The 19,073-nt window shown below is 39.4% G+C and overlaps 2 protein-coding genes across 3 annotated transcripts; both read right to left on the bottom strand.

Moving 5' to 3' along the window:
* Positions 1-281: 281 nt before the first annotated feature.
* On the bottom strand, positions 282-5,682 carry LOC136424482 (alpha-2,8-sialyltransferase 8B-like). Its single transcript, XM_066413089.1, has 7 exons — positions 5,365-5,682; positions 4,162-4,270; positions 3,640-3,723; positions 3,328-3,537; positions 2,601-2,781; positions 1,655-1,779; positions 282-958 (listed from the first exon to the last, which is right to left on the bottom strand). Exons 1-7 carry the CDS (start codon positions 5,483-5,485, stop codon positions 664-666), a joined length of 1,125 nt encoding a protein of 374 aa, XP_066269186.1. The 5' UTR covers positions 5,486-5,682; the 3' UTR covers positions 282-663.
* Positions 5,683-6,197: 515 nt separating this feature from the next.
* LOC136424146 (nicotinate phosphoribosyltransferase-like) lies at positions 6,198-18,741 on the bottom strand. 2 transcript variants are annotated; one of them, XM_066412617.1, is made up of 13 exons: positions 18,446-18,741; positions 17,579-17,789; positions 15,936-16,063; positions 15,107-15,222; positions 13,942-14,135; positions 13,006-13,146; positions 12,631-12,715; positions 11,978-12,058; positions 10,061-10,163; positions 9,496-9,581; positions 8,610-8,681; positions 8,060-8,167; positions 6,198-7,568 (listed from the first exon to the last, which is right to left on the bottom strand). In XM_066412617.1, the coding sequence occupies exons 1-13, from the start codon at positions 18,738-18,740 to the stop codon at positions 7,491-7,493; spliced, it is 1,698 nt and encodes a 565-aa protein (XP_066268714.1). In that variant the 5' UTR covers position 18,741; the 3' UTR covers positions 6,198-7,490. The 2 variants fall into 2 exon arrangements, with proteins under 2 accessions (XP_066268714.1, XP_066268712.1); XM_066412615.1 differs by having other exon boundaries at positions 13,942-14,153.
* Between the last annotated feature and the right edge of the window lie 332 nt (positions 18,742-19,073).

Here is a 19,073-nt window from a genome sequence, read left to right on the forward strand (position 1 = left end):
AGATCCTGTTGGTTGCCTACCGAAGTGGAGGCTTCTGGTTTGAGTCACGTGAGGCCAGAGTTCGAGGTCGCTATTCTAAATTAAATTTAGTCTGTATAACCCTACTCCAGCTGCCCGGGGCTGTAATGGCCCCTCCCCGCGGCTGGCGGTTACGGGCAGCTGATTAGAAGATCTGCGTCCAAATGGACCCATTAATCAATAACTTATTGATGGTGTATGACAAAGTTATGTTGTAGGTATACAAAGAGCCTTTTCTTTCATTTGATTCAAGCAGAATCCATACAAGAGAAACCCCAGTCTCGTTCTCTTTTTGTATACTAGGACACACTGAAGCCCAAGGTACAAGTTTTACAACCATATAACTTTAGTTCCGTTTTGGGTTCACATCCGATGTCAACTTTGCCTGCCGTATTAAAGGGTTTTGAACCATCTTTATTCTGTTAAACAAGCTGAAAAGTATAAGTTCGAAAGGCATATAGGACAGAGAGCCCTTTATCTTAATTTTTCACTCTTTAGGAGAGCACAAGCCAAAGATACAACCAAATGACAAGTCAAATTTCCATTTAACTTTGAAGAGGAGAGTTAAGTTGCCAAGGCTGCAAAGTCAAACAGTATTCAACACAACTTTAACCAAGAACATCATGTCCTTGCTGTAATAGATTCCTACAAGCTATACTCCAATTCACAAGGACTAATTTTGTGCTCGATGACTCCATTGTTGTGTAGTTTTCGAAGAAGTTCGAACTCGGCGGGAAAATTGTGAATGTTGTCTGGTCCCGGAACATTGACGGAGGCCTCCCAGTAGTGGAAAGGCACGGCGCGGTCCTGTTGTTCGCGGGCAAACGGATAGAAACCGTACAAACGGATGCGGTCACAGAAGGTGATGGCGATTTCGACTAGAAGCAGACCTGTTGATGGCATCTCACGAGTGTGATGCTTGTCCAGAGTCTCCCAGACCCTATGGATGTAGAAAACAATGGCGAAGGGGTTACACTTCATACAGTACCAAAACATACAGTAGTGATAATCAAAATGTGTTCTTTAAGAATTCACATTTATTGTCACCGTGAAAAATAAGGTATTGTAATCAGTGTTTGTTTGTAATTGTGTGTCCTGGTGCGTGTCCGCAGTTTGCCAGCCTGCCAGGATGTAAGGCGGAATTGGTGTAATAGGATATTTGGAGAATTGGATATCTGGTTTGGCTCTAGCCTCCCGATCTCTATGGAGGTAGAAAACATTGGAGTAGGGGTTCTACTTCATACAGTAGAAAGATAAATATAGTAGTGATAATCAACAAATGTGTTTCTTGAAGAATTCACATGCATTATCTCCGTGAAAATAGTATTTTTATCAACGTTTGTTTGTGTGTCCTGGTGTGTGTCCGCAGTTTACAGCCTGCCAGGATGGAAGGTGGAACTGGTGCAATAGGACATTTGGAGAATTGGAAGTCTGGTTTGCCTCCGCTCCAATGTGGTAGATATGGCATATGCTGATACAGATGACTCATGAATACACATAAACATGACTGGGCGTTAGGGGTGCCCAGTTAGAGCTTGTTAAAGTTGAAACGCTTTCAGATTCATAAACAGTTTTATCACAAACCACTGCGTACATGTGTCTTTCATGAAATCAAGTTCATGTTATTTACACTTACTTGTGACGTATATCATCATGCCCAGATTCAGAGGTCGCCACACCCATGACGACGGCCACGTTTAGACCCTGTTTTCTCAAAATCTGCTCCAAACCTCGGTACATCCACCAGTATCTGTGCGATTTCTTAAAAGACAAACAACTTTCTTAACTTGCTTGTTTATTTGTGAAAACAGTTTTATGAGAGTGTCCTACTGTAGTCTTCATCAGGATTCAAATGACCAAACACCTGGATCACGTGACCTTGCGGACACGTGACGTCAGCAATGGGTCATAAGTGTCAGGAAGTTTATACCGCCCGCCGTCTTTGTTGAACGATGGTTTGAATCTACTCGTGGTTTGAATGGACTAGACTTGTGCTCGTAATTTGGGTTCGGCAACACATTATCTCTGCCAATGGAGAAGATTTGATTGGCCTTAATTTAGTCATAATGGCAACACTTGATGCAATTGTTGTCGAGTGACATTAAGACATTTTGATTCATCTTGTGTCGATCTTTGATGGCACCATTCAAATGTGACACACAAAAACAAATGTTAGCCAAGAGGCATTGTACAGCCGACGAAGGTAGTTCAATATCTGTGAATAGTAGGTCATGGGAGAATGAGACTCTTCTTGCACAGCTTAGAGTTTCTAACAAAAGAGACGTTTGGCTGTATTCACAGAATTCCACCCTACACCAAAAATGCTTACTCAAGCAACTGGACAAAATTTTGAATTCAAAATTTTATCCAGCTGCTTGAGTAACTATTTTTGGCTTTCTTACTACATGGATGTCTAACCTTCATCAACATTCCACCCTACAGTTTTCATCAGGCATAGTGATTCGTTTATTTGAGAAAACAGTGGACATGTTGGCTTTGCAGCCAACATTTACAAACTCATACAATAAAAACTGATGATACAAAATGACACATATAGTATGTTAAAAACGCCATATACTTACTGGAAAGAACAATATGGTATTGTCGGCTGATTTAAACATATCCTTCAGTCGTTTTTCCTTGTTCACATCCGTCGTGTTGTAAAGATCGTACGCCTTGTGGGACATGGCAGTGTTGAGAACCATCATCGACGACTTCCTCCCCACATCCTTGGTATAGCCATCTTGAGGGCTCAGATTGAATCTTGAAAAAAAAAAGCATGATGTCTTTTCACGCTGTTAAAACAATAGAGATTTGTACTTATAACTAGTTTACAGACGTATAAACTTTAACCTGTAAGGTCTCATAAGTTTTGGAATGTTCTAAAATGTGTCACATCCACGCACCAATCAGAGACATCTTGGAATGTATCTATAATCCCGATCGTACTTTGGCAAGGGACACGTTTGGAATACAACTATAATATCGAACGAACTGTGGGGTCGTGTGGCGTAACGGCAGGGTGTTCGACTCAGAACCGAGAGGTCCCGAGTTCGAATCCCCCTGATGCCACCGATGTTGTGCCCTTAGGAAAGGCACTTAACACGACTTTCCTCACTTCGTTAAGGTGTATAGAAATAATGATTGGCATGTTGTAATCTGTACGTGGCACTGTTAATATAAGTTAGAAAAACTTATGCCACGTCGTCCCTGTCTGTCAAAAACCGAAGTTAAAAAAAAAAACCGAACGTGTTCTGAAATATGACACATTTCGAAATGTAACAGTGCTTTCCTTTAAAAGACTCTTACCTGATGACAAAGTCGCTCGCATCAATTTCATCCCCGCATCTGCTGTTCAGGAGGATCCCACTGCTGCCCACCAGTGCGCATGTGCCGTAGTGACGTAGTGCAGAAACCTTCTTGCACTCACGGGTCTCAAGACAATGACGTATGAGGTCAAAGTCTGCGTTGACTCTTACAGCTGTTATACTTGGACTCAGGATGGAACTCAAGACGTTTCTGAAGAAAATACAAATATTCAAAACGAGGGAAATCAAAGGGAGTCTTTACGAAATCTAAATCTTGGTGGTGAAACTCAGGTGAAGAATCAACACTACTTACTTGAGTTTTAAAAGCTCCGCTTTGTTCTGTGTCCATGGCTTTTCTGTTTCCAGCCTGGGAGCTGAGGCCAAAGGATTTATGTATCTGAAATGGTTGCAGAGGACACAGTTTATTGAAACATCGATAACTAATTTTGCCAAATTTGTCGGTCAGCAATAACCCCCCTCCCCACCCTAATGCCAATGACTCGTCACACTGTGATTTGCCAATTGTCAAAACGTAAGTAACATGAAGATATTGGTCTGAACACTTTAACTAATGTCACGTGACTACCTACGTCACATGATCGTAAGGTCACGTGGTTGGTCATTCGTACCAAAGGAAGACTGTATGTACTACAGACCGCCGAAAATTATTATTTTTTCTTTAATGTTAATGTTTTTGAAAGCTTTTTTTCAATTCGAAAGTGTTTTCAACTACTCAAATGAAATGTCATACTAATAAAACTATTCGGTCGTTGTTGAAACAATTATTGTGAAATATCCCAACAGGCATAAATGTGTGCAGGGAAATATGTCTCACCTAGTTGTTGTGTATATTTGGTAGCCAGAATACATAGCAGAGATGATCAGGGAAAGAAACGTGGCTGCTAAAATAACTCTTGATTTTTTCTTCAGCTGGAAAGTAGTTTCTGCAATAGAAACAGTCAACACATTACATACGTTAATTTCATATCGGGATGAAAGAAGATTACGTTTTCTGACAACCTTGTCGTGGCGACTGTTGCAGATTTAGAAAAAGATCTAGTCCTAATTTGCATAATTAACATACTATTACGTTGGTGTTCATCAAAGCTGCCCACAGGTCAAAAATTATAATCAAAATTCACTCATGCTATTATTTCTGGAACTGAAACGCCCAGCACAAAATGCAGCAGTGCCAAAGAAAAGTACTAGAGGGCTTCATTTGTATAATTAGCATATCATTACCTTGGTCTTCACCAAAGTTACCTGCTGCTAAAAAATCATGAAAATGTATTCATCACTTCCGAACTTATCCTGTTTCAAAGTCTGGAACTGAAACACCCTTGCAGTTCCCCAGAAACCTGCTAGAGGGCCCGGACTTATATCACTTCTTCCAACAGATATTTAACTATCAGAAATATGTCGAAGACTGCAAGCAAAATAATCCATGGCCCTGCAAAGTGCAATCGTCGCAGCTATTGAAAACCGAGCTTCTCTGACATACGTACGAAAACGTTGCGATCTGCTACCCTAATATCTGCTTGGAGATTGTGCACTTGGCTGCGTTCCCAGACTGAGGTGCGACCGCGTCTGCACAAATAGCCACGGGCTATTAGAGTTAGCCAGAAAAATACTAAACAGAAAAGGGAGGGTGCTATTCATGTTAACCCATAAATGGTGCAAGCGATCTTGAGCAAGTTTAGCTGAACGGATAAGCTAATCTTCCAGTGGTCGTGACAGAAAAAACAGACGATATTTACAGTATATACAGACTAGGTTCTTAGTACCCCTAGCGCTTTTCGACAAGCACAACGAACAGTGGGCCACGGCTTAACCTCCCGTCAGATCAGAAGGACTCAACTTGCAGCAAAGTTCAAGTTCCAGGTGATACATGTCGGGTGAGCGAGACAGCCAGGATTCAAACTCACGGCTTTTTGGTCCAGAGACAGGGTCTACGCACGCTGCAATAATATATATTAGTAAGAGCTGATCATGAGCTGCCTGAGCATTATATGTATCCGGAACATGGATATTTCCCTACCTTTCCATAGACTTGTGTAGTGACGTGGCATCATTTTTGTAGCCCCTTTCACACACGACAGGATTTTAGCAGCAACTGAACAGGGACTTCTTGGGACAAAAGTGAAATTGCGGTAAGACATCCGGCTGTCTTGTCGCAAATCGTATCGACAATTAGTTCTATCATACCGACCTCGCTGAACAATGGACCGCTTAACTTGGTTATGTAACACAGTTAACCATGTAAACGTTGCGAATAAAATGCCGACAACAAATGACCCTTCAAGGTCAACACACAATTAATTGAATGTTCGTGTTAAATTTTGTAGCCCCTAAATCCTACCTGCGACATTGCAGAGGTCAAATAAACATGTCTACAAAGCACCAGTATAAAGAAAGCACGAATGTGTCGTATAGTTTAATGCCTCATTTTGTATTAAGGCAGGCGTAATTTTCGACAATGTCTATTAATCTATTAATTAAAGCTCCTGTAGTCTTGCTTTTCATTCGTGTGTGCTAACTTGGTAAAGGTGGAAGAACAGGTCGGTTTACTTTTTGGCGGCGCCTCAGGAGTAATGCCCATTTGTGTGTGATAACGTAGAAAGGTCAGCCAGAAAAAATGCCTTTTGCTTTTATGTTAATCAGTACGCTATGAGATCCCAGTTTGCTCGGGACCTTGAAATGAATGAAGTTATTGAAATTCAGAATCTCATTATAGTGACTCTCTTTCAGATTTTGATATTCATGATTCATTACTACACATACAACATGAACGAAAATGAGCAATGAGCAACGAAAATTCCATGATGCAAATCATTGCCCAGTAGCATGCCTATAAAAAAATACAACACACAATAAATCACCATTTTTCTTTATTGGATGTATATATAGAATGTTGCACATTCAATTCTATTTCTCAATCTAAACCAGTATCACCGTGACCAGTGAATTACCACACACCCAGCTTTCTACTCTGAAAAATGCTTGGATCACATTTCCGAACCGGGCCGTTTGCAAGAAGTAAAAAAAGTAAAAGTGCATATGAAGAAATATTCACAAGTCATACTCATGACTAATTCTTTTAAACATTCTGTGACTTTTATTGTCTTTTATATAATCTTTTTTTTATTCCTATAAACTACCTTGCCGGGCACTGGCTAGGAAATGTGACCATGGCATTTAAGTTAAGTACAAGTTGTTTAAGTGACGAACAAGTGGTTCCAATCACAAACTTGGGTGTACACCTACTTTTGTTAATAAGTATGGTTGGTTGTTTTAGGTGATCTAAGTGGTGGAGTGACAGCCCCTCAGAAAGATGAAAATTCCTTCCAGTAAATCATTGTCCAGAACACTTGAAGATTGGCTCAGTGACCCTGCGGTCCAAAACTGGGATTACATACCACTGGACCACAGCATGTTTCCAACAGAATGAATTTGTACTTCTTATATTATACTGATAAAGAATACAAGAAGAAAGGACTGAAAATTTCTGAAATCGAGTCTGAAAGTCAACAAGTAAAAATCATAACATCATTATAATTATTTCACTCTAACGAGTGATCTTGACTCATAACGTCTACTTTCAGTGTATATTTAATACACAATAAATGTACAATTAGTATTGTCATGATTTCCACTTTTTGGTTATCTATTGTTACCATGATTACAAGTAGCTCACTAAAAATGTGCGCATGCAGTTAAGCAAAATATCATCTACATAACTTGCGATTATGCAAGCAGCACAGCATTTGCATCAGATTCTACATTATCATACAAATTTCCAGGGATACCCTCAATTTACCCCTTTCTGATATGGACTAGTCCAAACTCCTGTACAATCTCTGTAGGCAGTAGTTGATATGGGACTATTGCACTTTGATAAATGGGGGGTTCAGTCAAAGCCTGCAAATCTTGAAATAAACTTTGCTTACTAGTTATTGCAATAGTTCTCATATATGTAACACTACGAAAACCCCTAGGCAAGAGCTTAAAATTACATTGTTTCTTTCTCACCTTGTTCTAAAATATATTGCTTTTGTTTTACAGATAATTACATATTCGTGATGACATCCTTTACTGGCAATATTCTTAGTCTGAGTTTTCAACGGATTGGCCTGCTTCACCAATCTTCAAATGCTCTGTGATTGGTTAAGACAGTTCACCAATGGGAGCATTGTCCAACCACATGTCGTGTAAGAACTGGTACAGGTCTGCACTCACGGCCACCTGAAAGCAGAAGATGTAGGAAGGATTTTCATTGGTTCTTGGTTCAAGGTGTGTGCAATGATTCTGATTTTAACACAGAAAATCAGATGTCAGTGTGATAAATGACAAATGATTTTGAAGGCTGTATGAAATAAAACATATGAAATGTCTTTATGAGTAACCAACATTTTTATTAACTACAGCCTGCCTACCCCCTTGTTTCAACTGTGAAATAAAAACAACCGCAAACACTCAATTTTTCCCCTATCTTTGAATTAAATCCCCCCAAAAGGCATTTACAGTATCTCATATAGTATATCTCATATGGATGTATAGCCTTATATGGAGCTGTTGCCTTATATGGAGTCACTACATGTTCATGTCCCTGACATATAGAAACTGCCTTATATGGACTTGGTTACCTTTAATATATGGAGTTGTTACCTTATATGGAGTTAGTACCAAAAAAGGACTCACTACAATCATTACATGCCTTATATGGACTCCTTTACCTTATATGGAGTAGGGTTGAGTGCTCTCTTGTGGTCCTCCCTGAGTGTAGCCAGGGACTGGATGGCTCTCTCCCTGATCTCCTTCAACGATGGCAAGTACTCCTGAATCTAATCAGAAGTTGAGTTTCAATAGATATAAAAACTTTTCTCCAACTTTCCATGAAACAGGCAGATGCTGACGGCCATGTTAGTGTCCCTATTTCCATTTCAATGGATCACAGCTCAAGTGTACACAGAATTTATAGATGTGTTTTATCTTTCTGGTAGTCTGAGATGTAAACATTAAACAGTGGTGATTTGAGAGGCCCAGAAAATTGCAATGAGGTTGATACAAATGCATTCGCCAGCAACATTGTAGTCCAGACTTCTTCTGTTGCAAAAAAACAACAACTTTCAAGTAATGATATTGATCACTCATCGTATGGGTATTGTCACAAATATTTTGTATAATACATGTTTTGACACATAAAGAATACTCTACATTCCTTAAAGCTTGCAGCATAAGTGACATTTCGTCATGTTTTTTCCCTCAAAAACATTTGAAACTCACCTCTCCCTTCGTCCAGTATAGTTTCTGCAGTAGTTGGACTGATCCCGGAGACACATACGCTCGCTTGGACTCCTGGAATCCAACAAACAAGCTGTTAAATTATTGCATAACAAATTTCTTTGTACACAACAAAAGATACCTTGCTGACATTTTGGTGACCATCTGTCAAATACTGTAAATGCATTTAAATTTGCATGGTTTTTATTTCGCAGTAGGGAGAAAATGGATTGTTCGCAGTGGTTTTAAGTTCATGTTTGAAACAATAGTAGCGCTACAGTCATAGGTGGGCAAAAGGTTCGCTGTGGTTTTAAGTTCGTGCGGAAGAGTTCATGAACATTGCTGCATTAACAGTACCTCAGGGCAATACTGACTGGTTCTGCTTCACAGTGCAGCTAGATATACTAGTAGGTATCGCTGCTACAGTGTGAAGAATGCGGTCCCAAACATGACTGAGCGACACCTACTGTAGCTAGGCGAAGGAGAACCAGTTAGGAAGGTGACAGACAGTCACCGAAGTGTAGGATTGGTATTAACACTTTGGCTATGTTCAAAACTTTATTATTCAGGACATCGATTTGTTTTATGCTGTTATAAGTTAGTTTAAGGCCCCCTTTACACTAGACGACAATCACTTAGCGACCATTGAGTGATCAAAATTGGATGTTTGAGACCCTTGGTTTTATAATTGGAATATAATGTATGATGTAAAGGCATGATTCAAAAGACAAGAAAACTCACAAAATGTACCAAACATTTGTTGTTTATCTATGAAAATCTGTCAATTTTTTTGTCACTCAGTGGAAAGGGGGCATAAGGAGATACAATTTTCATGACTGCTTCCCCCCTTGAGGTTTACATTGACATCTTCTTTATCACAAGGCTGTACCTCAAAAGGGTGTCTACAGAGAACCCTCCGCTCGTTGTCAGGGGGCTGCTCGTGGGGTCGCTGCATCAGGTCAATCAGAGCATGGCCTGATGGGAAGGCACAAACCATATATGGACATAAGAAAGAACAAACCATATATGGACATAAGAAGGCACAAACCATATATGGACATACATGTAGGAAGGCACAAATCATATAAGGACATAAGAAGGCATAAAACCACATATGGACACCAGAAAATACAATATTTAAATTTTGATAGGTACAAGTTACATATGGACATATCTAGGAGATTTTATTTGATTGCTAAAGGCAAAAATGGTTTAGCTGAAAAGTCTTGAATTTATACTAGGGATGACTAATTCCAAAGTCAGGGTAATCGCTACCAGTTAAAGACTGAATTACATAGGAAAATGGGAAAAAATTTTCACTGTAATGGACTATACAACAATAAAGACATATGAAGATACAGACAAGATATTCTAAAATGTCCCAATAATGTTGGTGTTCATCATTTAATCTAGTGAACCATTATGAAATATATAAGAATGACTGAAAATCTGACCCTCATGTGAGTAGAGTCTGTAGATGTTCTTCTTCCCAGGCAGGGTGACCTTATCCATGTCCTGACTCAGTTTGATCCGTGCCTGCTTGTTTACCTCCACAAGCTGTAAACAAACAAACAAACAAACATGTTACCTGTTCATAGTAACACTCAAAAACTTCCATCCAACACAAAATGATTTGGACTCATCAATGGAATACTTTAAAGCCTTCTTCAGGACTTTTCAATTTCACTCACAACTTCTGTCAAATGACCTTATATGGACTTGTGACTGCTGTCATATGACCTTACATGGACATGTGACACCAATAGCTGTCTAGATATTTGTACTCCCTACCTTAAAGCAACTATATCATTTTGTGTTGAAAAGAAAGCTTATTGTAATACATTGGCGAGCTCTCGTGTTAGTATGTTTATTAGAAAGAGCACTTTTTCATCACTCTATAAAACTACTTCTTTCAAGCTATCTTTTTAGACCTTCTTCAAGAAAAATGTTGAGAAGACAGAGATAATAACCAAGATTTAAACAAACAGGTGTACAGACAGTTAATGAAATTTCAAAACAAGAACTGTGAAAAGCTACTAAGATCACCAGTTGTATACATGAATAACTTGTAAACACACAAACAGACCAAAAAAGAATATGATAATATAATAAACATACAATACCAAATATCAAACTGTCATAAAGAAAAGTTTATTGATACCTGAAAGACCCAGTAGAGAGTGGGGGATTCATGATCAGAGTCCTACCAAACAACAGGTCAAACAAACAAACAAAACAAACAAAGAAAACAGAAGACAAGATTTGGTAGGAAATAAAGTCGCACAGCACTGTTAGGGATGGACTACAGTAACTGTAAATGCATTTAAGTTTGCAGTACACCGGTGGTTTTAATTTTATGTTTGTGGTTTTGGTGGTGACCTCTCTTCCACCCACATTGCTTCAACCGCAAACTGAAAAGCACAGCATTTTCTCCCTACTGCAAAATAAAATAACCGCTAACTTGAATGCATTTACAGATGAATTCGGGTACATGTACTTGGGAGAGAGAAAGGGTAGAAAGGAAAACTAGAGATTCCCACAGCTGCTAAAATCCAGGACAGTTGAAAGCTGTAGGAACCTCAGAGTAACACAGGAAAGAGGCATAGAAGCAGGTATTGAGACAACACTACCTACTAGATTTGGGGTTAAACAGACGGTTTGGGGGTCCTTACCCCATTTTACCTGGACCCAAGGGGTGAAAAGTGGGTTAAAAAGAGTGACTTTTCCCTCCTTTTCACCCCCCATTTTGGGTGAGGCCCCCAAAACGTCCGTTTAACCCCAAATCCAGTTGGTAGTGCAAGGAGAAAACAAGAACAAACACCTCACAAGTAAATCAATAAACAACATACATGTTGAGAACCAAGGAAATGCATAAGCAATCATTTTGGTACATTTGCATCTGTTTTTAAGGGATCCACTCCTGAGGCATTGCCAAAAAGTGTTAAGAACATAAAAAGACTTTGTGGAATAAAAAAGTGTGCCTATATAGAATCAGTAATAGGAATATAAAATACTGTTTTTAAGGGCTCAACCGATGAGGCACTTCCAAAAAGTGCTAGAGAGATAGACACTACAGAATAAAGAATCATTCCTACCCTTAATGACACAAGCTAGGGCTGGGAAGTACTATTTTTAAAGCCTTAACTCTGGAGGCGCTGCCAAAAAGAGACAGCCCAGGGCTGTGGTATACTATTTCTAAGGGCTCTGTCAAAAAGTTCAGAAGATGTAGAACAAACAGACTTGCCTGTCCTTAATCTTAGTTAAAGACATAGCCCAGGGCTGGGAACTAGTATTCTTAAAGGCTCCACCCATGAGGCATTGCCAAAAAGAATTAAAGAGACAGAGACACTGTGAAATAAAGCGTGCCTGACCTTGAAGACACATCCCAGCGCCGGCTGTCGCTGGCACGTCACCAGGTGAGTCCCGATACCAAAGGAGTCGATCTCATGGCCCTGAAGACAAGAAAACAATTTGAAGATCTCACGCCTTCTTGAAACTCAGAGGGACCTCCAAACAGTCAACATGAACTGGAGGGATGTAAGGAGGATGGCTGCTAACTGATCCTGCTGGGCCAACCTTACTGCCTCATGTGTCAGACAACATGGGAGCCCCTACTTATATATAAGTCTAAGTCATGAAATGAAATATTTAGAGTTTCTTCTATGTCTTGTTTAATTATAGCTCATTTATAATGAAAAATAAGGCTTATATCAACATTAAATGTGTCCATTGATCAATTCCTGTCACTCTACGGTGAATATGACTGGCAAATGAAAAACACAAACAAACAGGTCAAAAACAAAAACAATACCTCCCTGTGAATAAGTAGTCTCTTCCATTGACCTCATGACCTGGAATGTCATGTCTTATAAACGACATAGTTCTTCACCTCTGAATTCTACTTCCTAATGACAGTGATAGTATTTCAAGTTCATAGGTGAAAAACATAAGGGCAAGGTCCTACATATCATATCCTACATGACCTGAGGAGTTAATGAGTTAAATTGATAAGTTAATCACTAACCTGCTGGTTAAGAGAGTGGAGAGTGTCCTCGTTGATGTCATTGCTGGCTACAATGGTGAAGTTTGCCATGGACGGGACTTCAAACCTGGAAAATTATAACATTTTAGAGAAACTGTAAAACAAATACCAGTAGAATGCTAAGACTTGCAAGCAAATGTCGCACATCTCTTTACAGGCAGCAATTACTTCTTGGCTTTGACCAGCCCCACCGTAAAGTGGAGTAGCCTTACCACTACCCAGCAGTACCATCTATCTGTAGGAGGCAATATTGCAGGCTATTTGTTAAGATGCACGTTTCCTCCAAATATGCAATCAGAAGGTAATCAGAAAAGTTGTCATCTTGGGTTTCGATTCTAAAAGGTTTCCAAAACTTACCGGTCAGCGATTTTCCTGAAGTATTGTCTGACCGCTTTAGAGAGGTAGGCAAGATCCCCACTGTCCAGTCTAATGCCGATAGCCTTGTAGCCAAGTCTGTGCAGGGCCAGCGCTACTGTGCAGAAGTTAGGGATGCCACTCCTAAGGGAGAAGAAGAGTTGGAAAATCTCCTATGTCATGTTTTTTAGTTCGTTTCAACCTTTGTTTATACATAAGAAGCTCAAATCGGCATGCAGGTTGCTTTTCATTGAGGTCATGAGGGAAGAGGTAAGGGTCAGATACAATATAACAGAGATACTACAATGTTACTGGTATTCAGTAACATTGTAGTAATGCAAATAAGGTTTTGATTTACATTACATGTGTCCATTGATCACTTCCTGTCACTCTATGGTAAATGTGACTAGCAAATGGAAAATATATAACTTTGGAAACACAGACAAATAGACACTGACAAAAAACAATACCTCCATGTGAATTAGTAGCCTTTTCCATCAACCCCATGACCTGAATTGAAAAGTCTATCATGTCTGACTACTCTAGTTCTACAAACTCTGAATTCTACTTCCTGTCCCTGCCTTAAGTCTGTGGTGACATCATCTTTCCACTCACTTCCTACCACTCTACTGACAGTGTTTTTGAATAACTATGGACACACAAGAACACAAATATCCAGACACTCTGAAAACAAAACCTCTATAAATGGATCCGGAGGCAACAATACACAGACTGAGAAATGCACTCAGACAATGCAAGTTGTAGCCAACAATTCAACAAACATATGCAGATATGATTTCAGAGTTTGAAAGTGTATGTTTTGTGACAGAATTAGGTACATACTATAAAGATAATAGTACAAAAGCTTAATATGTAGAGTATGCTCTATGGTTTCGAATTCCTAAAATGATAATCTAAATTCTGAAAATACAATTGTACCTTAGGACATCGTATGTATCCACTAAGGCCAGAAATCCCTTGGGGAAAGCCGTGGCGTATGCAATGAAGGCCGTGAGTTCGCTTTGCTTCGTCTCTTCGTGGAGGACGTCCAGCGTCTTGCAAACTTCTTCCCGCAAATCGATACAAGCAGAGACAAAATCCACGGGAGACCCTCCGTCTAACGGTGTCAGCATCTGTAAAGATTGTAAAATCTGAAAAGGTTCGGAACATTTGAGGTTATGAATGATGTTCTTTGCTGTCTCTCAAGGAAGTTTTGATTTTTATCAAGAAAACCTCATTGGTTCCTTGTGGAATTTCCGTGTGTTGTCTTGATTCCCATTGTGATAACACCTGTCCCTTAGCCTGATCACATGTGCCCTCTAGCAGAATTATACCAAACTGCAGCTCTTGCATCTTTTGTTCTTTCAAGGTTTTATCAAGAAAACCTCTTTGGTTTCTTATTGGAATCAACCAATGCCAATGTTTCATGATGTAAATAAAAAACAAGTTCTTTTGATCACTTTGGTACTTGGTGTAACACGTTTTTGACTAAATTTAGCTACTTTATTACATGTGCATTGTATTATCGTGTTGGTTACATTTGTTCAAATTTGTTTTTGATGAATTAGAAGTTTACTATGATTTACTATGAGTTGTATTTGATTGATGTTTAAGAAAATTTCTTTGAAGGCTAGCTGTTAGTGCCTTTCTGTTTTTTTTTAGCTGTACTTGAAACTCTTATTTTGATATGTATTTCCTAGTGATTATGTTCTGATTGTAATCAGTTATTATTAATGAAGGAGTTCTGTGCATATTTTTGTAATTTGTATGATTTTGTACTTTTCGAAACGTGTTGATTTTATTTTGTTATACATTTATTTTGATTACAGTGCCATGCATGTTTTGTTTTTTTTTGTATGAAGATTAAATAAAGATAATGTGGAAAAAAATTAAACAAAAAATTAGCAAGCAAATGTAAGATATTTCCCAATCTTTTTTCCAATTTCAGTGTGTTGTCTTGATAAACATTGTGATAACACCTGTCCCTTAGCCTGATCACCTGTGCCCTCTAGCAGAATTATACCAAACTGCAGCTCTTGCACAATTGGCCTGTGATTTTGTTGCATTTTGACATACAGTCAACATGACAGGCAGAGAAAATCACCCTGTTCTTCAGATCCTGCAGGCCGACATAGGAGGTGACGAAGGCGTGCGCGTGGGTTCCTCGCACCGGAATGTCGAACATCTTTCCCGCCAGAACGTTGCTGGTGCCATCGAAGCCTGTTAACAAAGTCAACAGCCAAAGATGAAAAGTTAGATGTCAGCAAAACTTGAAACTTTGAAAAAGTCTAAATTACATATAATGTCAATAAACTGTCAGACCTTTAGAATAAGAGACATTTACTCTTTTGTTTGTTTGTTTGTTCTGAATAAACCACCTTTAGACTTATTACTCCAGTTTTGTACATTAGGTACATGTTGTGTAAGACCAGACTGTCAGGTTTGATTAACCAACACCGAGAAGGACTACCACCCTTTTTGATAAGTGCAGTGGGTTCCTTAATGTGCTCGAGGTGAAGCTCAAACACCAGATCTCCGCCTTTATGTCCCAACCTAGAGGATGTCCCTTATCGAAGCTAAGTACTCAATTCCACCTGACTTGAGTGAGGAAATATGTAATAAGCGCCTTTCCCAAGGGCACAACATTCGAACCCATGCAGAATCTTTAGGTTCTAAGTCAACAACCCTAACTACAAGACCATATTGCCACCTTACTATTTATGATGAAAATAACGTGTTGATTGACATATTTGTTCATACGCTAGCCACTGTCATTGCCTGACAAGACTGTGGTGACATCATCTTTCCACTCACTTCCTACCACTCTACTGACAGTGTGTTCAAATAACTACGGACACACAAGAACACAAACATCCAGACACTCTGAAAAAAAGGAAAAAAAACTACGTACATGATACATGTAAATGACTTACCCCCGATGTAGCAGTATCTGGAGGCTGACAGCGCTCCGTCTGGACCCTGGGCCCGCCTCAAACCAAACTCCAGGAGCTGCTTCTTGCCCGCTGCCATCCGAAATCTCGCCGCATTGGTTGCTACAAGACTGGAAAAAAGCGATAAACATGTAATGCAGCATTGCCATGTACGATATATCCTCTACCTGTGGTACTCTAAGGGTTCAATAGCAGTATGGGTAGAATCGTTTCTCTCTCTGTCTCTCTCTCCAATTTTACGTCTTTTTCATTCCACGTTTATGTCTGCCATTTCTGATTGTTTTTTTCTTTACCACTTTTACTTACTGCAAAACTGCATTTTATAAGGCTTGAAAACTGGAAATATTCTAGTTGCTGTATTTGACGGACATGCAGTCAGTCTCTCATTGGTCGAACCGCTAATTGTGATGGACAGTCAGGCTCAGTCTATTAGAGCTTGGATTTTCTATCAGTTCTCACCACACGACGACATCATATCTTTGCTCCTTTAATGTCGATTTGTAATGGCAAAGTGTTATTGAAACTTACTATGTGTGGGAATGACTAGAAATTGGATTTTTTTAAATCAAGTTTCAAGCCTCATAAAATGCTCTGGATGCCTTTAAGTTGAAAAGCATAAGCTGGGACCTAAAAATGACATTACAATATCTGCACTTTTACTGTGATATTATGTACAGTTAAAGGTCTTCCTCTTTAGGTATAGCCAAGAAAAGGCTATCCTTCTACTGCCTCCCTCTGTACCTTCCATAGTTGATTAATAGATGCTGAGAGGCCATGTGTCGATCTCCATATTCAGGGATCTAAAAATGACATTACAATATGTTCATTCTTGCTGTGATACTACATACTTTTAAAAACAGACTAGATAAACATATGGAATACTACCCAGTAGTATACAATATAGTAGTATACAATAGTATACAAGGCCCTGGGTTGTCCACACAAGCCTGGAATGACTTTGGATGAGCGGCCTCAACTGGAAGTCTTTAGAGATCTTCCTACCTGGCTGTATGGCCTTCCCTCTGAGGTATAGCTAAAAAAGTCATCTTTCTATATGTACAACCAGATCACCTAGTCTCTATCAGACTAACTACATGCTGGCTAGAGAGAATAATTGCCAGGGGAGTTTAGTCACCATAGTGTGCACAGGCTCCCAGGGGGAAATGTTAAAGGGCGGGAGACATTTGGAGATAACTTAGTCTTATTATATGTAACAATAGTATTATCATTTAAAACCCCTGTATGTTTACGGAATAGAGACGCGGTTTTCCCACTAAGTACACAATTTGAACTCCCCGCCGCTGGAAAGTCTTATGACTGACTCTCCTGGCCAATCATTATCTCCATGAAAAATTGAGATATTGTTTTTGGCGTGTCTGTCTGTCTGTCTGTGTGTGTGTGTGAGTTTCCGGACTATTGTAGTCAGCATAACTCAAGAACCTCTGGATGGATTACAATGATATTTGGTATGTGGGCGGGTGTTGTGAAGCCAAAATTCAAGGTTGATTTTGGGCCGCCTGGTATGTGACCTTGGTACTGCAGCAGAACTTCAATTTTTGTATCTTTTCCCTTTTTGCTGAATTCTACGACCCATGTATGAAGGCCTGGTGGAGGCTACTTTTCACCTTGCATAGTTGATTAAGTTGAGAAGCGTTGTTTCCATCAGTTGTACGACGGGAAGCGGTCCTTCCACCGTGACCAGCGGCACACGGGGGAACACCACGGTCCCCTCCGGCACCGCGTACAGGCTGACCTCCGAGGCATCAAGGGACCCGAGGTAGTTGTAAAACTCCTCTTCTACCGAAGGGGGGAGGATGGTTCTCAGGTAGTTGATATCTGGAATAAAAGGAGTGTAAGATGAAAAATAAACTTAGTCTGCAATGAAACCACACCCATTTAATTCCTTGGTACATTGTAGATGCACATTTACATTGAATAAGATATCTAATCTATATCTGTTTCCGTCTGTATTGCCGGTATACTGTAAATGTAAATTTAAACTTGCGTGATTTTTATTTCACGCTAAGGGTAGAATAGAGTATTCGCGGCAGTTTTAAGTTCGTGGCAGTGCTATTATAGCAAACTGCTACACACTCACTCACTCACTCTCTTCGGCGCTCGTCATAGTGACCTTTCATCTCAAATTATCTCCCCCCCTCCCATACAACATTTTGTGCCGCCGCCTCTGACTAGTACTATGGAGGATGTTTTTTTTCCATACGATTCCAATGTTTAGACGGCCATTGTAAACTTGGGAGCTGTCTACATCACTATCTAATAAAATATGCAGCAATTTTCTTTCTAATCTATCAAGTTATGACATGGTAAATAATTAATCACAATAACGTTGTTTATTCAAACTATTGGTTACCATGCATTTTTTTGTATTCATTCAGCTATTGTGTCAACGACAATGAAATAGAAAGTGTGATTTAACAGCATACATTTGAAAGAAATTACTAAGGAATCTTAGGCAACGTCTTAAAACTTACCTGAGTCGGAGAATCTGAAGTTCTGCAGGTATTTCAGACATTCCTCCAAACCTGCGAAAAGGGTGAACTCCCCTTTGAACGGATTCTTCCGGAAAAACAGGTCGAAAACCGCGATTTCGTGTCTCTTCTCGCTCTTCCAGTAGGCGTAAGCCATGGTGACCTGGTACAGGTCCGTGAGGAGGGATTGCACGATGCCATTTTGGTTATTTTTGTGAGAATTGTTCGAATCATTGAAGCTAGACTGAGGGGGAGGGGTCGCCATTTCCATCTTTTTCTTTCGATACCCTGAACGCATCTAACCTTACATCAAAGTACAATAGAAAAGTAGACTATAACTTTCGCAATAGTTTAAGTTACACTATAAAACATATTAAAAAAAAATAATATTAATAGATATCAATTTAATGTTCCATTTTCATGAAATTTTCTGTTTTCTATTTTTAAATACACTTAATTTACGTGGCGATGCTATCATAGGTCAATGACCTGCAGAACGGTCGACAGTAGCCCAACCCATGAGATTATTCTATTATGACATTATTTGGGGAACACTCGTTTAATGAAATTTTAGTAGACAGTATTTAGACAAAGAAGTGTTAACAAAGGAAACCAGTTGTAATATGTATTA

Source organism: Branchiostoma lanceolatum, chromosome 18 (genome assembly GCF_035083965.1).
Source record: "Branchiostoma lanceolatum isolate klBraLanc5 chromosome 18, klBraLanc5.hap2, whole genome shotgun sequence".
NCBI lineage: Eukaryota > Metazoa > Chordata > Leptocardii > Amphioxiformes > Branchiostomatidae > Branchiostoma > Branchiostoma lanceolatum.